Source organism: Rhodnius prolixus, unplaced genomic scaffold (assembly GCF_049639745.1).
Source record: "Rhodnius prolixus isolate KJV_2025 unplaced genomic scaffold, Rpr scaffold_4, whole genome shotgun sequence".
Lineage (NCBI taxonomy): Eukaryota > Metazoa > Arthropoda > Insecta > Hemiptera > Reduviidae > Rhodnius > Rhodnius prolixus.
Window position 1 is genome coordinate 32,851,701 of NW_027411614.1, and position 15,732 is coordinate 32,867,432.

At 32.4% G+C, this 15,732-nt stretch overlaps 1 protein-coding gene across 5 annotated transcripts in view; it reads left to right on the plus strand.

Annotated features, from left to right (window-relative positions):
- LOC141456154 (lachesin-like) overlaps positions 1-15,732 on the plus strand; it is a 413,770-nt gene that overhangs the window by 259,493 nt on the left and 138,545 nt on the right. For all 5 annotated transcript variants that reach the window (XM_074131863.1, XM_074131864.1, XM_074131859.1 and 2 more), the window contains one exon: positions 2,497-2,611. Coding sequence is in view for 3 of the 5 variants with exons in the window: in XM_074131859.1 (XP_073987960.1) it covers positions 2,545-2,611 (67 nt within the window). In the remaining 2 variants the exon portion in view is untranslated. The remainder of the gene's footprint in view (positions 1-2,496; positions 2,612-15,732) is intronic.

A 15,732-nucleotide genomic window follows, 5' to 3' on the forward strand; every position in this document is an offset into this window, starting at 1 on the left:
ACAGAAAATCGTTTAACTAAAAGTACGTGGGTGACTGGCTTTTTTTCCTTTAATTTCCGGAAAAATTTTCTTAAAATTTTGCCTTTTTTAGGCTTCTTCTAAAGTGCCGTTTCTGAATGTTGTACTGTATTTCATTAATTGAATATTTGTTTAAAAATTAAATGTTTGACTATGCTTCCAAATATATAGAAAGTAAGGTGACGCTTTCCAAAATAGATTTTTCATTTTTTTTTTTTTTTGAAGTTTCATGAAAACGGCTCATACGATTTTTTTAAAACTTTGTACTAATGTACAGATGAAGATCTATCTATAAAAGTACTGTACGGCGAGCTTTAGGTCCAAGTACAGATTATGTATCGTGAATGGAGGCGGATAGCTGACGTACTTTAAATTCCTTTTATTAATCATTAAATAAAATTCAAGACCTTCAATTTAATAAAGGAAAAAATAAAGCGGAAACAAACAATAAAGGATAGACTGCACGCGTAAATAGTTCCATCGACAAACTTGTAAATGAGTTGTCAAACACAGGTAGAAGTTAAATATGAAAATATGTCACAAATATGGTATAAATATAAATAAATTAGAACTGTCCTGTAGGACCGTTGTATAAGAGTTCGTCGTCAAAAACCACGAAAAAGCGTAACGTTGAAAAACACCCAGCTTTGACAATTTTTTACGATAAAATCAAATATTAAAGACCAATCAAAAATGGTAACAGAGAACCGAAAAAAAGTTGTTTTTGTTAACCAATAACGGGTAAAAATAATTGCGCTGTTATTCAATAGTAATACTCACTTTCATGTGATTGTTCCACAGATGTTATTGAAGTATAAATAGGAAACGGAAATAAGATTAATTTCTTTTACTGAGAGCGTATAATTAAACAGTTGCATTTCCATTAAATTTCAACTCTAAAAGATACTCCCATTAGTCAGCAATAATACCTGGGAAATAAATACTTGATAAACACACTGGCTTTAATGTTATTAAACATTATTGATTTTTGACACTAACTTATCGATCAATGTCTGCAACTTTTATAACTACAAAATGCCTTTTACAAGTCAACGAACATTCTAAAGGTTTTCCAGAATATCATTAAAAATCATTTTCAATAACAGGCACAAACAATTATCGCAATTTGAAGACAACAATATTGTCTTAAAAAATTGTCAAGTAAGGGGTTTCCATTTGAGAAAAATGGTGTACCAATTCCAAGGAATCTATTTATTTCCCTGTGGGTGGCTAATTGTACTGGTAACGTATAAAATCGTTTAAAGCAATTTCACATGTGTCTAAGCTTTAATGCAGCATTTTTAGAATGGATACAAGTTTCAGAGAATCTTGTTTAACAAACTAAATGTGGGGAAGACTCTCGCCAATATATTCTACTTAATAATTTGATTCTGCTTGAAACTTTCGCAGGTCTACCTCAACAGTGGGTTTTAGCGTGGGTGGCTCAGATCTATCTTGGTAAAGTTGTGCGAGTTGCTTTAGCGAAGAGCCATTACTTCAGGAAAATGTTAGGAAGTGGTAACCTCTGCCTAAACTGGTCGAATGATGTTTTATATTTTATTTTTATTGATACATTTAAATATTTTTTATATTTTATTTTTCATACTTCACTTAATTTTTGTCAATATCATTTTGTGATGTAGAACTATCAAAATCATTACAATTAGTTTTACACTTTTTTAAGATTATTATCTTCCAGCGAAGATTGATGAGATGTTCTAAATCCTTCTGGGATTAGTTTGGTAGGGATGGATATCCACTGGAAAAATACTTCACTTATATTGAGAGCGTCCATTAGAAAGGTAATTCCAACTACTGAGTTTTATAAGTCATTTAAAAGGCAGTGATTTCTGGAATATACAGTTTTAAAATTATTATATTAACACACCCAAAAAACGCTATACTGTGGCTTAAAAGCAACAATTTCAGTATAAAATTAAATTAAAAATTTGTCACAAAAATTAAACATTAATTTTCATTAACTTTAATAATTATTAATCGTTCTCAACCTTTCAGGTACCCGGGAATTATGAATTATGGATTAATTTTAAGAGTTAATACCCTTGGAACTACTAACATTTTTCAGCTAAAATTATTAAAATAAGTGTTACTGTTAGGTTACCTCTTTACTTTAATACTGATTGGTTTTGCCCTTTCATCCATTTTAACTTTAAATTATTTACTCATCATGTCACTAAAAAAAATTTAGCTCTTGTTAGGTTGTGCTAATGAGGTTATGAGTAACGTAATTCTCTCACACCAAGTAAGCATAAGCTAGCTGTAGCAGTGAGTTAGAAATCCGAGTCATTCGCTCCATTAACCTGATCACCCAAAATCTTCGAAGCTGAATGAATTCTTTACAACTCTGTATGATTTCAAATTAACAGATAAAAATTACTCAGTATTGTGAATTCATCCACGAATTCACTAGTTTAGTTTCTATAATTTATGAAAATTAAACTTTTTGCTAATTTGCAGGAGCAGAGTGACCAGTCAGACTCTGATGGGCGGGTTCAGTTCGTGAACATGGACTGGCAGGTATCAGCCAGCACTATTCTGGCCACAGCTGCTCTCCTAGCTCAGATATCTAGCGGTAAATGCACCTTTACATATATTTATAATTTATGTGATTTTAAATTTTGAAAGTTGATTGTTTTTTTTTTTTTTTGTATTCATCATTTAAATATTGTTTATTCAAAATATTTCAAATATAGATCAGTATTTAAAAGTAGCAATCAAGTTCGACAAACCGTCCAGACGCGTGCTGTAACTAAATCAAATATAATAGAACGCCGCAAAGCGTTCACTGTCCTTAAATGGTTATATATTATTATATGTAAGTTCAGCACCACGAGGATATTGGACATGAGAGGATGCCTTTTTAAGAACGTCTTTTGAAAAAAAGAAAAAAATCCTTAGGAAATCCATTTTTTTAATTTACATCGTCCGTTGTCATTGAGTGTAACTTTGTTTCCTACATTAGGAATATTTAAAATTTAGATGGTACAAATTGTCGACGGAACACGATTTCAATGATTTTGGCGTTGATTCCTAATTTCATTTTTATTTTAATTTATCATTCTACTGCTTAGCGAATGCCCATACCGCTGAAGTTTATTTTTCTCGATTTCTTCCTCAGCTGGTTTCACTTTAAGATTGATTATTTTCGTGGCATTCCTTCCTCTGTAGTATCCAATTTTTCCTTCTTGCTTTCTTAGGTACTTTAATCTCAGTTCCTTTGTTTTGGTTTTTAAGTTTCTCTTAAGAGAATGATGAGTACGTTAATGTAGCAGATAAAAGTGTCGATTTACAGACAGATATTTTAATCCGTTTCGACAGCTTCCTGCGATTTATAAAAACATTTTTACAAAATTATGTACTTTCAAGCGGCACGTCTAATCTGCTTTCTCATTTCCTGAGCCTAGAAGCCATCTTCGCTTATATGAGATCCGATTATTTTCAAAGTTCAACACTTCCTCCATTCACATACAATCTATCCTGATCAATTTAGTACTGCTTGTCTTCTTCTCGATCTTCAATATTTTAGACTTCTCCGTTTTTAATAACATATTTATGTTACCTAATTTCTTCTTCAATATGTCGGAATTGCAGAGAAAATTGAACCATTTCGTGTGCGAACATGTTTGTAGCCTAAATTAAATCCTTATGGTTAATTCATTTCTCAGCAAATATCCTAATACCCTGTATTTCAGTGTTAATGTCCCTTACATAATATTATACAGTTGGTCCTTAGTCAAATGCTATCGAATAATTAATCATAACGGATATTTTTTTATCTGTAACAATCTTGTAACGATTTTTGTTTATAACGATCACTGAATTAAGACCTACACACATTATACATGTTACTGAATTAGTTTTTAAAACATGATAATGCATCCAAAATATTAAAAGTAGGAAGTCTTAATTTAAAGGTGGCTACCTAGTTAAAGTTAGAATTTAAAGTGTAGACTAGAAAACGATTATCAAGAAAGGACGAGGTAGAGATAATAATCAGACTAATTGCGTAACGATTTCCAGTCGTTAACAGTGAATTACTATTTAATTTGGACTGCTTACCTTTTGCCCTATCCCTTCCAATGAGAAATATAAGATAATAGTACTAAATGGTACTTAATTTACCTTTCAAATAGCGTGTAAGTAGATCCGGTAACATATTTTATGTTCTGCTTTCTTAATCTTATCAAATAATATTTTTATGGATTATTACATATGGAGTTATTTGGACAAATTAAGTTTAAGTTGACTTTTCTTCCAGATTGTAAAAAGTACTTTACAATCATAGTGAAGAAATTTTCACTTGGCTTAGAAAGGTATCATTTCTTTTTGCAATTTTCTTTTTCATTTATTACTGTAGTCAGAAATTCTATTAAAGTGGATTATTATTTCAATTAAAAAGGTGTACTTTGTTAGCACATTGTCCATCTTCTTCTAGTGAAAAAGTTATCGGTGGACCTCACAAAATATAAATTACAACCGTTTTAACGTTTCCTTGTTTCAAACTGTTGTGTTTACATGATTTATGGTTTAGTTTTGGATTACATGAACATAACATTCAAAAAACCATACCAATTACAATTTCTTTAAATTGTTAAAGCAGTGATAAGACTCGCTCTACTCTTTATGACGATGTTTGAGCAAAAAGAATAGAATTTCTAAATTTACTGCAAATTTTTAGTTGTAATAAGAAGAGAACTAAGAACGTTCAAATGAAGATTTGATGTAGTTTGTAGTTAGTGAGCGACGGGCCGAAGATAATAGTGGTTCGCTTGTTGTGATTGTGGTTAGCCGTTCAGTTTATTAGAAATCGAACTGTCGAAATATGTTTTTCTAAAAACTTTTCCTGCAAGCCCAAATTTGTTGACTGTATCGGGGTGATATTAAAATGATATATACGAGTATTTATATTTTTTGTTGAATGTACAGCACTAGCAATCTCACGCACCTTCACTCTTCTGTTATCCATCACCATATCATGGATTTTATCAATGATTTCTGGAGTAGTAACCTCAACAGGGCGTCCAGAACGTTCAGCGTCACTTGTGCCCATATGGCCACTCCGAAAATTTTGAAACCACTTATAAACTGTTCTAATCGAAGGTGCAGAGTCACCATAATGTTTATCAAGCTTCTCTTTAGTCTCCTGAGGCGTTTTGCCTTTCATAAAGTAGTGTTTAATCAACACACAAAACTCTTTTTCGTCCATTTTTTGAAAATCACTCGACTTCCTCGATTCAAACGAATGCCAAACACAAAGAAATAGACCGATCTGGCTGAAACTTGGTGTGTGTGCTTCCAAGAGATGCTACTAACTAAACATAACCTCGATACGCGCCAGTAGTGCTATCTCTCTGACTTTGCACGGACTTTTCAAACGACCCTCGTATGTCTCTCTTCAAATAATATAATTAAAAATAAATGTTATTTTGGTCACCGCTACCGCTCGAAGGCGTTAAAACCTTTTCTTTAATCTTGAAATTATACTGGAGAAATTTTATTGTGGGTAAAATGTAAAACAAATTTATAAGTTATTTTTTGAATCACATTGCTTTATTAATAAGCAAATTTTATTTAAGCTACTGAGAAAATAATTTATAATTAATTAGGGATTGTATATTTTGGCTCATTTTAATTAGTAACGTGTGCGTTTAATAAGCAAAACTGTCGCTACAAACTGTTAAGTCAGGACATGTTTGCAGTTTATGATAGAAAGGCGCAATATTATGGGACTTGGGAACAGAAGGAGTTTTAACAGCCTGACACATAATGCACCTTCATTACTAACGATCAGTTTGCCTCCAACAAGGACTGTTTACCATAAAGAACAGGCCAAACTGCGCCGGTGAGGCTGGCCACAATCTACGAGAGTAGACTAATTAGAAATTACGGGCGCTAACTATCGCTCTCCGTTAGTATTACCTTTCTAGTTGGTGAGAGTAGGATATCACCCTCTAGAAAACCTTCAAGGTATTGTTAATCATGATTTACTTTGAATCAAAATCTTCTACTCGCTCCCGACAATATTGAGGTACTGCTCATTAATTTGGTTCTGGAAAGAGCAAGCGCCACCACTTTGAGAGAACGTTTAGACATAACGGGTCTAACAGTTTTCCTCTTTGGTACAAAAACGGAACTCGGTCTTAATAACATAGAACCAGTTTTATTGACTACTCCTACTCTTCCATAGCCTTTTCTCCTCTTTCAATGCTTGCACACCAGTTCAAAAGAACCCCAAAGCTATACTAACTTAATAACTGCCCTAATAAAAACTTTAAACTTTACTCCAACAAAATATACTTTTGAAAACATTTAATTTCCAAACAATAATCAATTTTTTTTTAATCTGCTTTTCCAGTTTTAATAATAAACGTTTTTGAAAAAGATTGAAGAAAGAAACAAATAATTATTGTTAGTTTTCTTCACGTCTGAGAAATCTAATGTTTAAGTCCTGCATTACCAACTTACTTATTCTTTTTTTTTATCTCTCTTATTCTTTTTTTTTTGTTAAATGTACTTCCCTTTCCTTTTTAAGAATTAGCAATTCCAACTGTGGGACTTGACACAACTGGCACTCTAATACAGTTGTATTAATTAATTCTGGAATCTTTAATGTAGACTTTTCTCAAACATACTAGTATAAAAAGAAATATATTGAGTTTTATGTTTCCACACGTTTTCATTGTTTTCTTTCTCTTATACTTTTTATTGATTGATTTTTGTTCCAACTAACTGGGAGAGGTTATTTTCAGTTAATAAAAATTATTGTCTCCCTTCGTAATGTCCACCCATTATTTAAATTTATTGGGTATTAACTATGCTTATTTAGAAAGATAAAAATAGATTCAGTGTAAATGATACTTGAATAAGTGCTTCTGTGGTAACATCATTGAGAATCTAATTTTATAAGAAAAGAGTTGAACTTGTGCTCCTCTAAATAATCCATCAATGTCTTGGCGTGGACTAGTCCACAATAAACTTTAGTTGGACTTAGCGTCTTATGTTATGTAAGTACCTTTTATTTTCCAGCTAAAAAAACATTTGAAATCATTATCATTGGGTAAATTCTGAAGCACATCCTGTAAGTTTATGGAGGTGTTTAATCACAAATCTAGAGATGGGTACTGATTAAAAATACAATTTAATCATAAATTTAATTGATTTATTTTTTAAAAATTTAATCACAATTTAATTGAAATTAATCTTACTTTTCATCATATTACAATTAATTAGTGAGCTAAATTTCAAAATTAATCGTTATTCAAACCAAAAATTGTGATTATGTCTGAGAATTTATTTAAACTTTAATTTTAGTCGCAATGTATTTAATTTCAATCGTTAAGCAAATTGAATTAATCACCACTGTATGTGGACAACTAATGGTTCGGATCACGTTTTGGCGAGGCCAATTTTTTGAGTATTTACAACAAAATATTTTCGAATAATTTTTTCAATCTTGGACTTCACGAGCATACGATTCACTAAACCAAGTTAGGTCTACCTTACACTCAAATTTAACCGTGTTGGTGACTCACTAGACCTACATAAACCCATCTTATACTTTCCTTTTACGAGGGGTTAAATAAGGTTTTCTAAACTATTTAGATATTTCAAGGTTTTACTACCTATAAGTATTTGATTATTAAATTTCTAACCAAACTTCTAAGAAGAAAGAAAATCAATAAACCTGAAGTGCTATTTCAAAGAAAGGCTTTTTCTGTAATTTACTATGAAATTGCCTAACGGATTCATTTGAAGCTGGTCTAATGGCGAACTTAAGCTTAAATATCAGTTAGGCTTGTAATTTTTTCTTAATTAACAGTTTGGTTCAGAGGGGATGTGTCGCATTCTATCAGCATTATTATTAATTTGATCTCTTTTTTTCTTTTTATAATGCAATGCCAAGTTACAATAAATTCAGTTATATTACTAAATTATGGTAAGAAAAAGTCATGTGAGTGTTCATACGAGATTCTTTTCTCGAGAAAGTAAAGTGAAAACTATTCGAAAACGATCGTAACTTATGATTTCTTAAAATTTCTTGAAAAATTGATAATTATGTTTTATTTTCGAATAATTTGTTAGCATCATTTTTCAACAACTACTTAAGATTAATTTTATTTTTAAAATAATAAAAGTTATTTAAAAATGGGAAAATAATAAAAGATTTAGAAAAATAAGTGAAAGCTATTGAAGCACCATTGTTAATATGCTTTGACCAGCCATGAATAGTTTTCATTGGACGGGGCGTGGTTACCGTAGACGTGGGCAAGACCCGCCCACAGGCTGCACCCACACTGCATTGTGATTGGCCAATACTTTAAACCTAAAATTTCAATGAAATAAGTAATTTTAATTATTTTTTTTCAACATTTCTCCCATAGGTATTTGATAACCTTTCGAATTAAGCGAGAAAAAAAAAATCCTTCAAAAATGCGATAAATAATATTTCTTTTGGAATAATACTTCATGTTTTACACAATTATCGTTAGCAGAAACCAAAAAGTTGAGAATTTTGATTGTTTGAATGGTGAAATAGAAAATGAGAAATGGGCATACTGTAGACTTGTAAGCCGCCATTACATAGGCTTTAAGCCTACTTTGTACTCCGTTCGGTGGAGAACTCTGGTGGCTATTTCTGTAAACATAAATGCAGTTTGTTGTTGGAGAATCTCTACAGTTGTAAAGGATTACCTTAAATTCACATTTAACAATGTTGACGACTCACTAGACTTATAGTATAGGACCAGGACCATCCTACACTAATATTTATCTTATTTTTTTACCACTTAAAATGTAACCTATTTATGTATTAATCTATTATTTTGTCAATGTGTCTACTACACATCTCCATGTTAGTGAAATAAGTAACTTGAGCTACTTCTTTTTCACCTTTGCTATTCCTCTCCGGCGAAACCTCGTTTTATAGGACGTTTCTAGATTAGTAAGATGCCACTTAAAGCCACATTACTCAGTTAATTTGTGTGTAATTGTTTTAGTCTTATGCATACATTACAGTAATTCTCACATTTTGTTACATTGAACCAACCTTCAATTGACTTGACTCTTATAAAGTAAGCAAATACTACTTTATTGTAACCTTCTTTTTCATCATTTTAAACCGATTTGGTTACTGCATAGAGATAGAGAGGATGTGTTTTATTCCTCATTTATCGGTGTTTTCCGTGAGCTGGAAATACTTTGCAAATTAAAATTATTACTTATTACTCCTCCAGTAGATTATCTATTATGACAATTTGTTTTACACATTTCCATGACATTATTAATTCTATTGATCATGGTGCCCCCACCAAACTATTACTCCAGCGACACGTCAATAGAGACGTCATCAGAATTTCAGCTTGTTTCATTTTAAATTTATTCCGAACGTTTTTGGAGGCCCTGACGGTATTATGGTTGTAATTTTCTGATAAAAGGCAGCACTCTAGTGGTCAAATCAAGAACGATTTATTAATATCGAGTCTATTTTTGGCTAGTATTAATTATTGTGTATTCTCAATTATTAAACTTAACAGAACTGCCTGAAAAAATAAGATATTTTCACTTAGCTTTGCTGTTGCTGTCAATAAAGGGGACTAAGAGAATAAAATAATGCGTCATACATTATATCTTTGTGACATTTCTCGGATAACAGAGATTAGATTTTTCAGAAGTTAATTAAACTTAAATCCTTTCAAAATTTGTATGAACCTGTTAAGCTCCCTTAATCAATAATAATAATATTTTTGTTTGATAATTTAAGATTAGAAAAATTAGGGATAACTGCTCAAAATTTTAATACAGATATTGAGGCAGCTGAGCCTTGAAGCATCTTATAGTCGATCAAAAGAGATGAGAGTTACATCTGGTTTGCTGGATGCCCATATGGAGATTCCGGATTCAAATCCAGTAGCCAGCCCTTAGATTTTCTCTTTCTAGAAGCTTCTTACTGGTTACTGTCCGGTGATGAACACTTTGTTTGGAAGCAGGCAGTGCACTGAAAATCTTTCTCAAATGCTGCAAAATTGTGTATAATTTCAACTAAGTCCTCTCAAAAAAATAAAATAAATAAATAAAAAGAATATTGAACATGTGAAAAAGAATAAGGGTTCGCTTAACGGAGTTAATGTTTCGGTCCTAGAAGAATCGTATCCAAAATGGCTGGATTTTCTTAAAAGTGTGGGCATTGATCCAAATTTATATTGTATAACCCTTTTGGCTGAGTCCATTTTAGTGAACTGTAAAGGCAAAATCAATAACCTTTATTTATATGGACACTAATCGTAAATAAATTATAATAATGACTCTCTTGTACTTCTTATTCTTCTCGTTTTATCTCTGTTATTTATATTATAAAACCTTTGAGGAGATTCTGTATAATTATTTTATTTAGGCTGGTATTGCACAAGGGATGGTTGCAGTGTTTTTTATATTAGGTAGTTTTATTTTTCGTTAAGTTATGATCTTATAGTTGGCGGTTGTTTTTCATTATTTTTTCTAAAAGCTTGTTTCGGCCAAATGTCACACCTTATTTCCGAATCTGCTGTGTTAAATGTTTGAAAAAGTTGATAAAATAATGAATGATGAGCGTGTTATGTTTTCGATTAAAGCTGTTTCGTTTGGTTTAAAAGTGTCGATTGTATTTCTCAGTAATTCTTACATTTTCCAGGCAAAAAAAAAACGGACGATTTGTTTTGCATTATCTTTTAAATAAAATTAAATAAATGAAATTTATTTATAAAGTATTAGTACTACACCTTAAAAATATAAATATACATGTCTAATGTACAAAGAGTATGCAGTTTATTTTTTTATTATTTACCAAATCGTCTCTAGCCACAAAGTAAAATTGCTTGGCAAGCAATATATTCCAGTATAGTTACTTTAATACCAAAAAAAGTACTCACATACACGCAAACATAGCATCACAATTATGTTTTTAAAGATTGATCTTTTTCGCAAAAATGGTAGTACAGTAAAAGCTCTAATATCCGGCACCCTCGGGGTCGGCATGTTGCCGGATATCGAAAATCTCCGGATAATAGAACGCTAATTTCGGCGCACGTAAATTAGATGTAAAATATGATTCTTTAACATTTCTCAGCGAAATACAGAACTGTACATGGCTTTTATGTTCTAACAAAGTAGGCCCTACCATATTGTTAGATACAGTACTACATTAAAATTGAGTGTACAAGAAATTTGCTTTTTCAATAAGTATTGGTCCTGACAGAGGAGCACCTTTAGAACGTTGAAGGACGAACCACTCATACAACACTGAATCTAACTTTTCCAACTTCGGTTTACGTAAAGCACGATGATCGGTTATAGCTTTCTTCGATTCGGTATTTGTATAAAATTTCAAAAGCGCATCTTTTTGTTTTCTAATATCGTATATTGTAGACGATCCGATGCCGTATTCCTCCATTAATGTGTTCCGATTTTCTCCTTTATCTAGTCTGTTACAAATATCTATTTTCTCTTTGATAGTCAGCACTACTCTTTTCCGTTTTTGCGAACCACTTTTTTTCTCACCCATTATCACTAAAGTACGTAAACAGTAAAGCTTCAATAAACCGCTTGATAAACCGTACCCGAACCTTGTATGAACGCAACTGATACGATGGCGTCACATATGAAAACGATCGATAGAAATGTACTGTACGGTGTACGTGACGGGTGATGTAAACAAACAAATATTAGATAGCCTACTTAATAACAAAGCCAATTCAAAAATAATCAATAAAATAGTCTACATTTCTGTATTTCCAAACAATCAAATCGTGTAATAACAATTACTGTATAACAAAAGCCATTTCAACACATTTTTTTTTATAAGTGCGTAGCTAGTTGAAAATTTGCCGGTTAATAGAACGTTCCGGATGTTGGAATGCCGGATAAAAGAGCTTTTACTGTAGAACGTTGTAGACAGAGAAGACCTAAATTTTTATTAATTTTAATTGATCCTAAAAATAAAAAATAAATTTAATAAATTACGTTAAAATAAGTTTTTTTTAAAAAAAACCTTTTCAAGCCCCTCTGCTGTTTTACTACTGGAGTACTTTAGACTAACTAATTGTGGGATTGGTGTAAGGGCGTGCCCTTTCTCCTCAGACCAAACCTAAATTCCAGATATTAATAGCAGCTTATCCAGGACTAATGTTATTAGATAATTGACTGTCCGCCACTAAACTATCTCCACAGGATATATCTTTATTCAACTATCACAAGTTTCCTCTTAAGTGTATTAATTTGTTGAATAAATAATAAACTAAATTACTATATACGAGGGGGTACCCAAAAAACCGGAATTATTTTTTAAAAGCTATTTATTTACAAATTTTTTACAGAACAACCTTATCCCCTTCAAAATACTCTCCATTACAACTAATACATTTGTCCCACCGGTGCTTCCACTGTTCGAAACATTTTTTGTAGTCATCTTTAGAAATGGCTGACAGCTCCTTCTTCGTTTTTTTCTTGACCTCTTCAATGTTGTCAAATCGGTGACCTTTCATGCCCTTTTTCATGCGTGGAAATAAGAAAAAGTCGCACGGAGCCAGGTCAGGCGAGTAAGGTGCGTGGGGCAGCGGAACCATGCCATTTTTAGCCAAAAACTGTGTAACAGAGATGGCTGTGTGTGCAGGTGCATTGTCGTGTTGGAAGAACCAGTCTCCTGTTTGCCACAAATCGGGTCTTTTTTGGCGAACACTATTGCGCAATCTTTTCAAAACTTCCAAATACAACGTTTGATTGACGGTCTGACTTGGGGGGACAAACTCTGAATGGACTACGCCTTTGGCATCAAAAAAGCAAATCAGCATTGTTTTGATGTTTGACTTGACTTGACGACATTTTTTTGGTCGGGGTGAAGATGACGTCTTCCATTGGCTCGACTGTTGCTTTGTTTCTGGGTAATAACCATAGCACCATGACTCATCACCAGTAATGACCTTTGACAGAAAGTCTGGATCAGTTTCAAGCTGTTGTTTCAAAGCACGACATGTTTCAACTCGATGTTCTTTTTGATTGTCAGTCAGAACTCGAGGAACAAACTTGGCAGCAACCCTTTTCATCCCCAAATCTTCCGTTAAAATTCGCTGAACCGAGCTCCAAGATAACCCACTACTCTCTGACAGTTGATCAATTGTCTGTCGACGGTCTGTGAACACCAGCTCTCGAATTTTTTCAACATTTTCGTCGATTCGGGCAGTTGATGGACGTCCAGAACGAGGTTTGTCATCAATCGACATGTCGCCATTTTTAAACCGAGTAAACCACTCGTATACTTGAGTTTTTCCCATAGCGTCATCTTTGTAAGCTGTTTTCAACATTAAAACACTTTCAGCAGCATTTTTGCCGAGTAGAAAACAAAATTTCAGAGCTGCACGTTGTTCACTTAAACTTGCCATCATAAAAAACGAAAAAAGAACAAAACAGCGCTGGTAAAAACAATCACTGCAGATGAACAGAACAAACCAGGCAGACAACACAGGCAGGACTGAACTGGCAAGGAATTGCGCTATACACGTCTAGCGGCAGAAATGCGTACTACATAAGCTCCATGCGCGGCAACGCAATTCCGGTTATTTTTGGGTACCCCCTCGTATATTATGAAAAGGTATTAGACACATTTCTATTATTATGATTTTTAATGTTTTCTTGAAACTTTGCAATTTTTTTTTCTACTAAATTCAGTCAAATTTTAATTAAAGTATTATTTATTTAAAGTATTATCCTATCCTCTGTTTTCGTAGATGGTAACCTGAGGACAAAGAATAGCTTCAGAGAGTTGATTCATAGCCAAAAAACAAAAAAAAGTAGAAGAAAATAATTTTTCAAAACCTTATTTGTTGCCTTGTTAAAAGAACCTTGAGCGTTTAGTTCCAAGAAGTTGAGAATGTTGTATTGGGTTCCTTTAGTGATGTTGATTGAGCAATCGGTCAGCTATAAACATGTTTAAATGATACTACAAAAAAAAAACCTTCCGTATCTTTACACAAGAACTTTGTTCACTCGTTGCCTGTGTCTATGTTTATAATTTAACACTTTGACATAGTGGTTCCTAATGCAAAGACGACCATTTTTTGTTTGTTTTTCACTTAATCTGTAAACTGCCCGTCTTTTTCAAAGTATTCAACTTGATAAGTTTTAGTGAGATGTCAAAAGAAAATTGTCCACTCATTATTCGTTGAATTTTATATTATCCATTGTGCAATTCTTTCAATGAGTATAATTAAATTTATTATTAATTTTGAGGGTTAAATAGTAAATATAGACACCTTATCCTTTTATAAAGTCAATGCTTTATACTCTACCTTCTGAGGCAAAGATGCTTAATAAGCTGTGTATTGATTAAACTGCTGTTTTTAACTGCATTGTTGTTAATTAAATAGTTTATTGCATCACACTATTATGTTTTGATGAGTAGGAGAGTTGCGGCGATGAGTGCAGAAGAATCTGAACGAGAGCTTTGGTGATGCAGTTCTTTATCTTAGCATTATATTAAAAAACAGAAAAAGTTATTATTTTTATTTTATGGTTAATGACTTACAGTTGATTGTATTATCCATTTTGTACAAACTATAGTGTTTATTCTATAGTACTATGATACATGAAAGCGTCTCGTTTATGAATTATCTTGATTATTACTTTAAGAGAGCAGTCAATCTCCTTCGTTCTTCCATTAATATGATTTTCCGCATATTAGGGCATGAATTCTTAAATCTTGATAATACATTGTAAGGAATAGTTCCGTTACTCAGGAACATAGAATCTCTTCCTCTAAATTATTCTAATATGTTTCCTACAAAATCTGAGGAGTCCACCTAAAGTGGATTTCGCTCGTTGACTTCGTTTGGATACCTTGGTGATGGTACCCTCGCCTAATGTTAAGATTGAGCTTCTTCCCAACTTTTGATTTTTAGCTGCATTCTTCACGAACGCGCTACATCGTCGATTTTCTTTTAGGAAAGAGTCTTTTTCTATTGAAAAATTATACTGCCTTTCATAATTACATGTATTACATTAGTACGGCAATACGTAGTAATATTTCTCCGATAGAAAATTGTCTCAGCCAATTACTCATCTTATAACAAACACCAATCACATTCAAGTGTTTATACAAATTAGGCGTACGATTTTTGTTCTTATTTTTATATATTTAAATATAAAAATACTGTTCTACTAATAAACACATAAATAGAATTTATATACGTGAATTTGCTACATCAATGTGGTTTATCCGGCGTACAAAATTTGTACAGTTAGCAGGAGAATATAATACATTCAAGTTACCATAGTTTATGCATTAACAAAATTCCAAACTGGCCGACATTCCGGGCCGCTGCTGTGCTATACAGTTTTGCGACTATATTAATTCACCAAAAGAGGATTACGTCTTTACATATAGTTGCGGAAGTCAGTGCTGCCTTATAACTTCGGGACAGCAAAGTAAGGAGGAATTCCTAATTACTGGACGACCTAAAAGAGGCTTAGAATAAGAGAGAAACAGATTTTTCCATTTTTTTTTTTTTTTTTAATTTTAATTAGGCGAGCGCCCCAGCGTTTTTTACCCTTTCTAATTAATTACACCATCTTCTCCCACACTTTTAGTTTTAATGAAACAATTAACAATTATCATAATCCTTATTAAAATATAATTCTTACCTAACAGCTAAAAAGCAAAAGTTACGT